The sequence below is a fragment of the Poecilia latipinna genome, unplaced genomic scaffold (genome assembly GCF_001443285.1).
Source record: "Poecilia latipinna isolate Pla-1442-1.1 unplaced genomic scaffold, P_latipinna-1.0 Scaffold367, whole genome shotgun sequence".
NCBI classification, from domain to species: Eukaryota; Metazoa; Chordata; class Actinopteri; order Cyprinodontiformes; family Poeciliidae; genus Poecilia; species Poecilia latipinna.
Genome location: NW_015112983.1, coordinates 267,226 through 281,203, shown reverse-complemented (window position 1 = coordinate 281,203; position 13,978 = coordinate 267,226). Strand labels below are relative to the sequence as shown.

Sequence of the window (13,978 nt, the reverse complement as noted above, 5' to 3'; positions counted from 1 at the left end):
AACGGGAAAAAATTATATAGTTTTTTTTGATTCTTGACCCGGTCAAGAGAAAAAGAAAAAAAAAAAAAAAAAAAAAAAAAAGTATCATTTAATATTCAAAAATAACTCAGTTACCAGAGATTATAACTTCTTGTTCCAAAATGTAAAAATTGTCCTCTGTGCTGCTTTCTCTGTCTCAAATCAGATTTTTACACTCAATCTGTGGTTAAAAATCCCCCCATTAAAACTATTTATTTATTTTTTTTTGCAAATAAACACTTCAAATAATTTAGTACGTACTTTAGCCTGATTTGACAAATCTAAGTGATGTAGATTTTCAACAGACTTGAACTAACCCAGATGCCTTAAAGATCTTTGAAATATTTATTTACCATACTGCCAAATTGGAATCCAACTACATTTTTTTTTATTTGATAAATTTGAATTCTGTTATCTTATCAAAAATATATTGGAGAATTTTAAAATCTGAGTCTGCAATAAAATTTGGATCATAAAACAACTTCTGTGCTAAAATGGTACAGAAAGAGAGCATATAAATTTATTTAATTTCTCATGTGAGCATTGATAGACTTGTATCCTAAAAGACTGCGATGAAGCTTTATTATTTTTTTTCATCACAGTAAATGCAGTAAAATTTTGTGATGAAATACAAAGTTTTCAGATCAGAGGCCCCTTAAAATCCCAGCTCCATCTTCTCCATTTCACACATCCTTGGCCTTTTATTTTGGGGCTACCTCAGAAAGTCCAACCCACGTCCCATTGGACTGATCAGGGTGTTCAAACCCTCCCATACAGCTGTTACAGCGTCATGCCCAGAAAATTTAAAGACTGCAGTACTTGTCGAAAGTGCGTGGCAGTGTAGCAAGGAGGATAAAAGCTGGAACTCATTATTTTTAAGGCGTCCGGTGGAAGGCTGTTGTACACTGCTGCGTACTCCGTGACCCATCCACGTCTCTCCGACCTTCACCATCAGTCAGGGTTGTACTTAGGAGGGCAACAGACTGGCTGCTCAGGCCTGCAACAAACTTCACTCAGGGATTCAGCATAGCTCTCTCTGTGGGGCCGAGGCTTTGCTTTGTAATAAATGACACCTTTCTGCCAGCCATTGCCTCATCAGAAGAGGTCAGAGGATGAGATGGAGTCCCGGGTTGGAAAGTGGAGGGGGGGTACGGGGTTGTTTCAGGGAAAGAACACTCTGTGCCAGAAAATGCAGCACTGGCTTCCTCCTGCTGAGCACAAACAGCCCCTGAATGGTTGGTGAGACCATGCAGTCTGGAGGTTCTGATTGGTTTCAGAGTCAGTCAGGAGGAGGGGCTGAGGATCATCCCCTCACAAAGAAAGACAGTATTTCTAAATATAAATCATAGCAAAATCTATAGCAAATAGATGTATTTTAATGCTTCCATTTGGTTCTCAACTGCTTCGAAAAACAGCCTAAGCACTTAAAAAAAACCCCACTAATGAATAAATTGAGATTTTTTTGGTGTCTAGAAAATGAGCCGTTTCATACATCTCCCGATTGTCGAGTGACAATTGACAGGCAACACCAGCTATGTCACCTAGCAACCCAAGCAAAGCTCCAGCATTGTTTGGTCAGCGAGTTGTACAGATGTGTGCTCTGTACAATGGCTGCTGGAAAAAAGACTTTGTTGTTGTTACCATTCAGAAACCACTTGCTGCATTCTTGTCGGTTGAGCAGGGCGCGATCCTTCTGCTTTTCAAAGATGCGTGGTTGTGTAATTGCACATCTGTTTGCAGCCATTTTCACGTGTGATGGTAAACTTTGAGTTGGGGGTGGGGGGATGTGGCCAGTAAAAGCTTATTTGGATTGAAAGTGACAGGAGGCCCTAAAACAGCTCCTTTGAAAGGAGCTCATGTTAGGCAGAACAGAGCGGACTGAAATCTCATTATCTAAGAATGAGTTTGTGCTCAAAATGTAATGAACATGTTTTGTATGACCAATACACTTATCCTAACATGTTCAAGGAAGCATAATAGGTCACCTTTAAAGTTAACTTTTGCTCTAAGTTACAGTTTTACACTAAGATGATAATCTAGAGCATTATAAGTAAGTTAGGAAAGGTTGTTTTTTTTCTGACTGTTGCTTGTTGCAAATATAATTGGCTCAATTGATCTTCATTCATTAACCAACAAAATCCTTGATTTTCCATATTGCATTTTATGTTTGGATATAACCGACATCATGTTCGTATAACTTACCCAACTCCTTCATTTGTTTTAAATAAGTCATAGTGAGTAAAACTACACACGTTAACAGGAGGCAGCAGCGTGCGTCATATCTCGTTTGTAGACTTTATTTTGTTTGAAAGACTTGATGGAGGCAGGAAGTTGTAACCACCGTTCTATCATGCAACAGCATCCTTTAAGCATCAGTTCCTACAAACTTCCCTTTGTTTAGTTTATGTTTAAACACAGCTTGTGGCTGACCTAAAAAAATGACGATAAAAAACGACGGCTTATTAGTTCTTCCAGTTTTTTTCCACTCTTTGATATGCTTCTTCCTTGCTCACAGAACTGACAGACTAACGAACAGGAATAACGCCATGCTGTAATTCACTTTAATTAGCTGTTAGCTTGTCTTTATGGCAGACAATCATAGCTGACCTGCGAGGAGTTTGAGCAGGACAGCTTATGTTCCGGCTTTTATGTTGAACCTCTTTACTGACTGATATTAGAGATGAGTGAACCCCTCATGTATGTGTTAACGTTTAAAGGGCAGTTTTAGATTTTGTTTCCCTGTAAGTCCTTCATGTTTTTATTTAAACATGGTGAGCATTTACATCTGCCAATGCTTCATTTTGTGTGCCTTATTAGTTCACCTGCCATCAATTATAATGTCCCTTTAATTTTATTATTTTTTTTTTTTTCAAAGGGACATGTTCATGCAGAGAAGGTTTTTCTTAATAATTAAATATTCCTCCCTCTCTCTGTACTTTTTTTTTTTTTTACTTCAGAGTGTCCTGAAAAGTGTGGAAGGCGAGTGTGCACAGCTGACGGCGAGTGCTGCCATCCTCAGTGTCTGGGCAGCTGCTCGCTTCCGGGCGACGACACTGCATGCGCCGCATGTGTGCATTACTACCACAACGGCAGATGTGTGGCTGACTGCCCTCCAGGCACATACAGGTTCGAGGGCTGGCGTTGCATCAGTGCTGACTTTTGCTCTAAAGTGCACCTTCCAGACTTCGACATCTTCGTCATCCACGGGGGAGAATGTATGCCTGACTGTCCGTCTGGGTACACGCGATCCACACCTGACAGGTAAACTCACGTTAAACCCGAAGTATAGTCTTTCACAATTTGTCACGTTGTAGCCACAAACTTCTTTTTTTTTTTTTTTTTTTTTTTTTTTTTTTTTTTTTTTTGTGGATTTTAAGTATATGCTGTACAGAACACAACTGTATCATAAATACATGAAAAAAGTACAATCTTTCTTCCACTTTTAGTCACTCTGTTACGTAATACTTTGTTACAAAAAATATGTTTTGTTGCAATTTCAGCTACAAGGTTTCCTCTTTACCAACTTTATGAATCTAGTAGCTAATTTATTTTTACCCGTTCTTCATAATCTAGCTGTAACTAAATATTTTTGAAAGACACACTACAGGCTATAATTTCCCCTGAAAAGGGTTTTTCTTCACGTTAGTTTCCTAAGTTTTCAGTGTTTGTGACCTACGGTGAAGTCGGAACAAAAAAAAAAAAAATCTTAAATGAGCAGAAATAATGAGAGCTTTGGAGACTGCCAAAGTGTATAGTGATGGTGTACATTTACCACCTTTCCCTTTTTACCTGCCTGTGTAACCCTCAGCATGTCGTGCACCGCCTGCGATGGCCTGTGCGATAAAGTTTGTGACGGGAAGGTCATCGACTCTGTGGATGCTGCTCAGTCTCTCAAAGGCTGCACTGTTATCAAGGGCGACCTGCAAATCACCATCCGCAGAGGCCGTAAGTACTGCAGCACCACACTTCATTTATTTTTACTTTAAGGGTTGATGTAAAAGTTATTGTTGAGTTTAAACGGTATACACCAAAGAGATTTTCTGATTTTCAGAATAGGGAAGTTGGCTGAGAAGTTTCTAAACTGGGAATCCTTTTTGAATCAATTTATGCATCTCAAAAAAAAAGCTCTGTTTATTTTTTTTAAGTTTGGAGGGAATAATAGGTTTAGTTTCTTGAATTGTTCTGCTAATTACTGAATAAGCTGCTTCTATATTCACCTGGCGTAACAGAACAGAATTAGAAGCAAGTGTTGCTTTACTGTGCAATGACTGAAGTCTGAGATGCACATCCAGTCTGTAAATAAGTGGAAAATGTCCTAAAACCTCTCTGTGTACGTGCGTTTGTGTGTGTATGTGTGTGTTTTCAGATAACATGGTGGCAGAGCTGGAGAGTTTCACAGGTTTGATCCAGAGGGTGACCGGTTATGTCCGGATCAGACATTCACACACCCTGAGTTCACTGGCGTTCCTCCGAAGTCTGAGATACATCGATGGAGAAAGCCTTCACGAAGAGTAGGACCACTCAACACACACTTAATCAAACCAGCAGAACTCTGATTTTTTTTACCCAATAGCCATTACCCATTTCTCATTTATTTGTTGGGAGTGGTCTGATCATTTTTTCTATCAGTTTGTTTTAGTCATTTTAATCTTTTGTCTGTCTGGTATATATAGATGGACAGTTGTCTAAAGACTTAGATTGCATGTTTTTATTACTTAGTTTTTAATTAATTGTTTTTTGTAATTGATATCAGTTATTCTGTTACTCTATTATACTGTACACAACTCTGGCACTTTCAATATACAAACACGAATAAGAAACTGACATCATGTAAAAAAAAAAAACACTGTTAGGATTCCTTAATTTGATTTAATGTACATCTTGCTAGATGTACTGAACGATTATGCATAGAGTCTTCAGCCATTTTGGAATCACGAGTGGAAACCAGAATACCTTTTCTCACATTCTCCTGTAAATAGCATATCCTGAATATGGTAGAGACCCAGTTGAGGTCCACAAGTGGTTCAGAGATGGTTCAGCTGCAGAAACTTCTGAATTTATAGGCGAAGTTACAAGATTTCCACTGTAAGCAGTAATACAACTATATTTATTGAAACTGTCCAATTGCAGTTTTGCTAATTACTACTCGACAAGCTTTCCTTTGAGTGCTTCTCTAGTTACTGTGGAACAAACTAGAATAATTCTCTTGATCATCTGATTTTTAATGGCACATTCAGTGATTGGGCATAACTTTTTCACCGCTTGCCTAATAGCACTTTGCTCCCCCCTTATCCTATAAAAACAACCCTGACCTGTCGAGACATGGTCTCCTCTAGATCCTTGATGGTAAGCTGTGGTATCTGGCACCAGGATGTTAGCAAGCAAATCCTTTAATTCCTCTAAGTTGTTAGGTGGCTTCTCCTTGGAAATGTTTGTCCGGCATATTCCATAGATGCTTGATTGGATTAAGATCTGGGAAAGTTGGAGGGAAAGTCAAAGTGTTGTGCTTCTCAAAGCATTCCTAACCCGTTTTTTCTTTTTTTTTTTTCTTTTTGGCTACTGAAAAAGGAAACAGCCATATGAAAATATAATTTTCATGAAATGAAACAATATTTAGAAATGATTCCATAATTATTTTTGGATTCTGACTAGATCTGCAATAATTAGTAATTGATTGATTTATCATATTGGAAAATAATTAGTGATGCAAATAACCAAATAATTCAGTTCCTTTTTTTAAATAAGGAAACAAACTTTTCATTGGCTAAAATGCAACAACGTAGTGAATTTGAACTAGGCAAGTTAAAACTATGCCCCTTCAGGGGCATAGTTTTATTTCCAAAGAAGTTTTTATCTTAAATGCAAAATGTCTATATATTGTTTTGACCAGTTTTGGCTTAGTTACTGCTCTGACTATGTTTTGCGAGCCTACTGTAACTCGTCCTTTTTTTGAGCCTATATGCTAGAGTTATCTCTTAATCTATTGCTAAATTAGTTGACGATTATTTCAAGACTATTCATCACGATAATCATTTCAGCCCTAATTCTGATTTATATCCTTCACAGCTTGATTGAAATACTGGCATTTTTCAGAAAGAAATGTAAGAGAAACACAAAACAATCTTTTTTGTATCTGATGATGTGGCTGTGGTTTCTCATTTTAAGCTCAGGAGAAAACTGGAGGAAATATGGCGCAGTAGTGACATTGCCAAGAACTGGTTGTTCTTTAAAAATTCAAACAATAAGAAGAAAAGGGCAACATTAGAGATGTAGTACATGTCACAGCACTGGGCTCGGGAACAGAGAGGCAAGACGGAAGCCTTTAATTACAAATAAAAATATCCAAGCCATTATAAATTGTGCAAAAAATAATTTTAAGGTCTCTCAAATGCTTGTAATGTTGTGGTCTGAGTAAATGAAGGTTGAACCTTTTGGCCATAATTCCGTTTAGCAGAAACACGGCACCAGACTTTGAGAAGCATCATGTTTAAGACACTTTTTCTCAAGCTGGATTTGTCTTTACCCAGGTGAATCTCTGGTCCGCTTGTTTAGTCATCACAATTTGATCCAAACTCACTCAAATCCTTCACTTCTCTGCTTGCAGGACAGAGTTTGAAGACAGAATTTTCACTTGTTTTTAGTAGTCAACCAACAGTCAACTAACAAGTGCTGTGAGTGTGTTGTTCACTTTGCGTGGCGGTAGTCGTACTGTTTTGCTTGATTGTACAGTCTACACAGTCCTTGAATGCAGCATAATCTCCAGCAGTGCCTGGAAAGGTTCTTAAGGTCGTGGTGAGGCCTTCACCCCTCCTTCATCTGTTTGTCTTTTGAGTTCACTGGAGTCTAACTGTCCCAAGGTCCACGTTATACTCATTCCTTGATGTTTGGATGTTACCCAGTGATTCATAAATTCCTATCTGGTTTAATAAAATAACTTACTAGGTGATTTTGTCTGTTTGCAATAAACTTCCAACTTAAAAACAGGTCTATTTGAAGAGTTAAAAAAAGAAAAAAAAAAGGAGAGAGTTTGCTTTCAGTCTGGCATGATTCATTACAAACACAAATTTAGAGTGAAGCACCGTGTTACTGAATCGCATTCCCTATCTTGTTTATCTGGTTTGTCCCTCCAGCACGTATGCCTTCTCAGCATTCGACAACCAGCAGCTCCAGTACCTTTGGGACTGGAAGCAGCACAACCTGACCATAAAAGCGGGCAAGCTGTTCTTCCGAGCCAACCCGAAGCTGTGTACGTCCGAGATCCGCAAGATGTGGGAAAAGACGGGCGTCCTCGGCCGCTTTGAAGAGAGAGACTTCCGAAACAATGGCGACAGAGCCAGCTGTAAGAGTCGAAACGAACCTCCGTCCAAAAGCCACAAACATTTAAATTGCTATGTCCAGTTTACTCTAGTTTAGGAGCAGTTTGCAAACACCTCCTATGTACTCATTCCCCCCTCTGCACCATATGTCAGGGTTTAGAGCGACGTACTCTTTGCACGACTAATTGTAGCTTACTTTAGATTGAAGTACTTTTGGTGAGCTTGCCTTACTATTTGCTGCCCTCTTAGGTGAAAGCACCATCCTGCAGTTTACATCCAACACCACCAGCGACAAGAGGATCAAGCTGACATGGCAGCGCTACCGACCTCCTGACTACAGAGACCTCATCAGCTTTATAGTCTACTACAAGGAGGCGTGAGTTACTCACTGCTGTTTTAATCTAACTCGAAGTACGACTCGGTGGAGGAAAAAAAAAAAAAAGCTGAACAAACCCGTTTTGATTTGGTGCTAGAGCAAATGTCTCATTCTTCTCTGGATATGTTGAATTTCTGCCGCTTTGGGCAATTAACTGAAGATTACAAATTGACCAATCCTCTTTGTAGGCCGTTCCAGAACATCACAGAGTTTGAAGGGCAGGATGGTTGCGGGTCCAACAGCTGGAACATGGTGGACGTGGAACTGAGGCCAGATAAGGAAAAGGACCCCGGGGTTCTTCTTTCCGGCCTGAAACCCTGGACGCAATACGCCATCTTTGTCAAAGCTATCACCCTCATGGTGGAAGACAAACACATGCCCGGCGCCAAGAGCAAAGTGGTCTACATCCGCACCAGCCCTGCTGGTAGGAACGATGATTTCATACCTTTTTACACCCAATCATTAGGTTTGCGAGGAATGTATGTCTGTATTTTTAGTCAATTGGAGCCAAATTGATACCTTAATGAAAGAGATGAATTACAAAATTTGCAAAAAAGTAAAAATCGTAAAAACTAGAGCATTGGCACTGAAATAATAATATTTTTGCTCTGATTGCCTTCAGTTCATCTCCGTCGGTGTCTCCGATTTTTTTTTACTACAGTTTCCCTCCACTTAACTTTCCATACATGGTCATGACATTTCAATATAGAAACCTCCTGTTTTATTGATCTTGTGTCACTATTTGATCTGTGAGAAGCTGTATTTCACGTTTTTGTTAAACATGATAAGCCGTATTCATTAAAATACACAGTATTATGATATTCTAATTTACTGAGATCCATATTATTTCTGTTATTCCACACTCTTGTATGGCACACCAGTGTAACTGGATACCCTCTCATTTCTTTTAGGCTTCATTTCTTTCATTTTCTTTGAGCAATTACTGCCCTCTGGTGACTCCCAGACTGCACTACAACCTAGTCAATTAACACCCAGAGAGAGAGTAGTTAGGACAATAGGCGCCTAACAGTCCTAATCATATAATTGCGATGCCGTAAAGCCTAGCCTAAAACTGAATCTACCTGGGATTAGATGTAACAGTACAACAAATCATCACAACTTGCAGATCAGCCCATTTCTTGTTCTCACCTGAAAAAAAAAAAAAAAAAAAAAAAAAAAAACCTCCTGCAGAGGGTAAACAGATATTCTTTTTCGTGGGATTTTTTATTTTTTTTTAGCGACATTACGGCTTCTTGTCAGAAACTTATTCAAACACATTTTCGGAGATGAGCGAAGGATCTTTGAAATAAACACAGCTGCAACTCAAAGGCAATGAGCAGCATATTGATTTACAGAACTGTAATTCAATTAGATGAGACGGAGGACTGCATAAAATAAATCCAGCTGCAGTGTAAAGGCATAGCGGTGCTGTGATGTCAGAGAAACACAGCTGCCCTGGCAGCCTGCAAGGAGAGCGCTTTCCCTGCAGTTCCTCAAGTTGTGCTTTTCTTCTTTCAGCGCCCTCCATGCCTCAGGATGTGCGGGCCTACTCTAACTCCTCCACGCAGCTGATGGTCCGCTGGTCGCCCCCCGTCTCACCCAACGGAAATCAGACTTACTACTGGGTGAAGTGGCAGAAACAAGCTGAAGACAAGGAGCTGTACCAGCATAACTACTGCTCCAAAGGTAGCTGTTTACCGTAAGGCTTTCTGCTGAAGGCAGCTCGATGGGACATTCATTCTTCTCCCTCCTCCCATCAGAGCTAAAGATCCCCATTAGGATTGCTGCCACGGGAGACAAAGAGGAGGATACAAAGCCCACTAAACCAGATCCTGATGGAGCAGATAAAGGTCCTTGCTGCCCCTGCCCCAAATCGCCTGAAGCCCTGGAGGCTGAAGCTGCCGATGCCTCCTACCGAAAAGTCTTTGAAAACTTCCTACACAACACCATTTTTACGCCGAGGTAACCTACTTATGTTGTGATGTGACTGTAGAGCGGTTTTAACTTGATTTATTCTTTTTTTACTGTTCTGGAATAACTTTTGGCTCCTGTCAGAGTTCAGGATTGCAGCATCCCACTTTGAACCAAAAAACATCTGCAACACATTATTGCTCTCGGTCTCCACACACAAACATACACACGTCTCAGTCCAGTTGATGTAAATTAGCTCTCCGTATGCTCGGCATAAACAGACGGAGGAGTTGGACGCGTCTGCTTCTGAAGACCAACATCAGGTGACTCTGAAGACACCTTTTCCTGTTTAGTTCTTCTCAAGCAAACCGTGTGTTCCAGCTATGGAAATCACATCATCTCTGGTTTTTAGTTATTTATTTGAATTTTTTTGTTTTTCCCTTAAAGAGGAAAAACTAATGGGATTGAAGCTTGAAGTTTCCTCACTACTTAAAAAAAAAAAAAAAAAAGAAAATCCTGCAACCTTTTTTCATAGATAATGATCATTTCTAACCCATTGACCCAAATAACATAAAGTAAACCAGGTTTGGTATGTCGAGATGCAGCAGTCAGAGTTTTTTTGGGGGGCCAGATTTCCAATCACCAATTGTTGCGACGTGAACAACAACTTTACTTCTCATTTCTGGATAAATTGAAAAGTCATCCACCTTTATGATAAAATGTTTACGATAAAACAACAAAGGCTTTCTCCAAATATAACGCCTCTCTGCAAATTCAGCAGGTAGTGAGAGTGATCACATAAAAAGTAATCTATTTTACTTTCTCTTTTACCAGCAGCTTATGACTCGCTACTCTTTTATGTTTGTGCACACAAAATATTAAAATTCAACGTGTTACAGGACATCAGTTTTTCTTTCTGCTTCAGAATGCACTCACGTATAACAACTAACTTAATATTGGGGAGAAAATCCTCTGGTTTGCTATTATGGTAAAATAATTCATTCATTTGCTGTAACTCGGCTTTTAGCAGCTGTTCTACTGTATGTCATTAAAGGGGCGGTGTTGTGTATTTTCCAGGCAGACAATGCCATTTTATAGCACAATCAGGGAATGATGTATCAAATATGACTTGAAAGAAATTTGACTTTGCATCATAGCAGCAACTGACACCTTCAAATTGGTAGTAACACATACCCACTTAGTTTAATGTCACTCTTGCCGTCAGTAAACGTAAACTGTGCTTTTCTTCTCTGTTATTTCCGCCTCCAGGCCTCCAGATCGGCGTCGCAGAGATCTCTTTGGCGTCGCCAACTCCACCCGTTCTCGCCGCTTCCACCTTTACGCCAACAGCACTGCGATTCCCCCCCCTCAGGGCGGCGGCAACGGCAGCGTCCCTGACCCAGAGCCAACCGAACAAGAGTACGAGGTCATGGACGACAAGGTGACCAACCACGAGCTGCAGATAACCGGCCTGGAGCCTTTCAGAGTTTACCGCATCGACATCCACGCCTGCAACAGGCAGGTTCAGCAGTGCAGCGCGGCCGAGTTCGTCTTCTCCAGGACCAAGCCAGCAGGTCAGAACTTTGAACGGTCGTGAACACCACGGCAGTGTCTGACTGGAACTTTTGTACTGGTTTAGTTCTGCCGGAATACACAAGACGTGGTAAAATCAAGATTATCCTCTGCATTTCATTCTCCAGAAAAGGCTGATGACATCCCAGGCCCGGTGAGCTGGGAGGGCCATGAGGACTGGGTGTTCCTGCGCTGGCCGGAGCCCAGCCAGCCCAATGGTCTCATCCTCATGTACGAGATCAAGTTCAAACTGGCTGCAGAGGTAGGTCAACATCTATGAAGGGTTCTGACATTTTAGTAAACAGCTAGTTGCTGTGTATTTAATGTCAAAAAGTATTTACACCCTACTCCAAAATCAATAGAAACATTTTTATCTATTTTTAAATTGTTTTTGCACGTCTCCACTCATATTGTTATAGATTATTTTTTTATATCTGGTGATGAGCTTCTCTTTGCCATCACCCTGATCTTTAGCTCTTTCTCCATCAGATTGAAGTTGAGTCGCAGGCCGGACTGCTCCATTAATAAAACGTCCTATGAGAAGAAACATGTTGGCATCATTATACTACTTTAAACCGTGTTTCCGTTTCTGTTTGTGTTTGTCAGGCCGAGAAGCACGAGTGTGTTTCTAGACAGCTCTATCGCAGCCAGCAAGGCGTTCGCCTGACTAACCTCAGTCCTGGAAACTACTCGGTCAGGGTGAGAGCCACATCACTGGCTGGCAATGGCTCCTGGACCCCCACCCTGAATCTTTATGTTTCTGAAAGTAAGAAAAACAGTCTTGCTTTTTTTTTTTTTTTTTTTTTTTTGTTTTATTTCGTTTGTTTCTTTCAAAAATAAATACGTAAGAGACCTTAGCAGTCAGTTTCATCAAAGTGTTCATGTCAACAGGTTCTGAAAGCGTCTTCGCTATGATCTTTGTTCCAATCTTGACCATCGTCCTAATCTGCACTTTGGTGTCGGTGCTGGTGGTCTTCAACAGGAAAAGGTGCTTTTACATCAATTATTTTAGATATGACAAGTCAAAATTTGTTTGTTTTTCCCCAATGTTTTGCAGTTCCTTTGTGGCAAAAACAAAGAAAAAAAAATATTCTAGTTGAGTCAGGCCAGACTGAAGCCAAAGGAATTTCTCCTTTGGCTGCATTTTGTGTTTGTAGCTTTAGATTTTGTTTTACTTCTGTTTTCAGTAACCGCACATTGACATTTTTTTTTCTTTGACAAGAAAAGGCCGGTTCATGCGTTGCTTTTAAATCTTATTCATATCCCTGAAAGTTCTTCATGTCACTTTGCAAAACTGTCCTTCAAAAAAACAGGCTAGTTGAGACAAATGCACCAGGCTGAAGACATTTGTCATTCAGGTTTTTGTGGTGTTTGAACACTTCCATCAAGGTCGTTTAAATTATTCATGCGATTTCATTGATTTATTGCTCATTGCGGCAGACCTAATCTAGAGCATAAAATCTCAATACGATACATTAATGTTTGTGATTACAAACTATGAAAGTCTTTAAGAGAGATGTGCACTTTTTAAAGGCATTGTACTTAGTAGAATAGGAGATACGTTGTGAACTTCTAAAACCAACTCTTGTTTTCTCCCCCCAGGAACAGCGATCGGCTCGGGAACGGAGTCCTGTATGCCTCTGTCAACCCCGAGTACTTCAGCGCAGCAGAAAGTAAGTGACGTTTGTGTGCTGGACGTCTATCATTGTAGACTTTTGCTAACGGAAAACAATTTCCTTTTAAAGTGTATGTCCCAGATGAGTGGGAGGTGGCCCGGGAGAAGATTTCCCTCTGCCGGGAGCTCGGCCAGGGGTCATTCGGGATGGTATACGAGGGCGTGGCCAAGGGCGTGGTCAAAGACGAACCGGAGATCCTCGTTGCTGTAAAGACTGTAAACGAGTCGGCCAGCATGAGGGAGCGGATCGAGTTTCTCAACGAAGCTTCTGTTATGAAGGAGTTCAATTGCCATCATGTGGTGCGCACAAACAACACCTTAGGATGCTGTAGAGATGTCAGGAAAGTGAGTTTGAAATTGCAACCTGTTTTGGGGGTTTTTTGTGCAGGTGCGTCTTCTTGGTGTGGTCTCCCAAGGCCAGCCCACCCTGGTCATTATGGAGCTGATGACCAGAGGAGACCTGAAGAGTTACCTGCGCTCCCTGCGTCCCAAAGAGGTAGCACAGCTGCACAGAAATATTGATTCTGTTTAATTCAGAAATAGTGCTGCAAGTTGTTTTTATTCAACAAAGTCATTCAGTAAAGAGAGAGCCAATCCGCATCAATCACCGAGGGATTTCAGTTTGTACAAACAGCCTGCAGGTCATTTGGTCCAGGCATCTTTACCACAGACTCTGGAAGGATTTGGATTGTCATAACGGCATTTCTTTATGCAATCCCACATTGCTTCCATAATGTTTCAATAAGAGCTTTGCATGAAACACTCTTATTGTCACGTAGCACTCCCTCAACCTGTTGATAGTTGTGAATGTATGTTTAGATTCCTGCTGCTGCGTCCCTGAACGATTTACGGATAAGCTGAATTCTACCATAAAAGATTCTTTTAACCCTCTGATGGATTTGCCGCCCGTTTCTTGTCTGCAGCAACAGGTTTCCAGCCTGTCTCTCCCGCCGCTGAAAAAAATGCTTCAGATGGCGGGACAGATCGCGGACGGCATGGCTTACCTCAACGCCAACAAGTTTGTCCATCGAGATCTGGCCGCAAGAAACTGCATGGTGGCTGAAGACTTCACCGTAAAGATCGGAGGTATATATCGCTGCCTGAAGTGGA

The 13,978-nt window shown here is 40.7% G+C and overlaps 1 protein-coding gene across 1 annotated transcript in view; it reads left to right on the top strand.

The window, feature by feature from the left end:
* Positions 1-13,978, top strand: part of LOC106949861 (insulin-like growth factor 1 receptor) — a 51,149-nt gene that overhangs the window by 29,838 nt on the left and 7,333 nt on the right. Inside the window, exons 3-18 of the mRNA XM_015036399.1 lie at positions 2,976-3,279; positions 3,827-3,963; positions 4,385-4,529; positions 7,149-7,357; positions 7,584-7,710; positions 7,899-8,134; positions 9,229-9,396; positions 9,471-9,672; positions 10,891-11,195; positions 11,322-11,455; positions 11,800-11,959; positions 12,085-12,181; positions 12,796-12,866; positions 12,939-13,168; positions 13,257-13,364; positions 13,792-13,954. Coding sequence (XP_014891885.1) covers positions 2,976-3,279; positions 3,827-3,963; positions 4,385-4,529; positions 7,149-7,357; positions 7,584-7,710; positions 7,899-8,134; positions 9,229-9,396; positions 9,471-9,672; positions 10,891-11,195; positions 11,322-11,455; positions 11,800-11,959; positions 12,085-12,181; positions 12,796-12,866; positions 12,939-13,168; positions 13,257-13,364; positions 13,792-13,954 — 2,796 coding nt within the window. The remainder of the gene's footprint in view (positions 1-2,975; positions 3,280-3,826; positions 3,964-4,384; positions 4,530-7,148; positions 7,358-7,583; positions 7,711-7,898; positions 8,135-9,228; positions 9,397-9,470; positions 9,673-10,890; positions 11,196-11,321; positions 11,456-11,799; positions 11,960-12,084; positions 12,182-12,795; positions 12,867-12,938; positions 13,169-13,256; positions 13,365-13,791; positions 13,955-13,978) is intronic.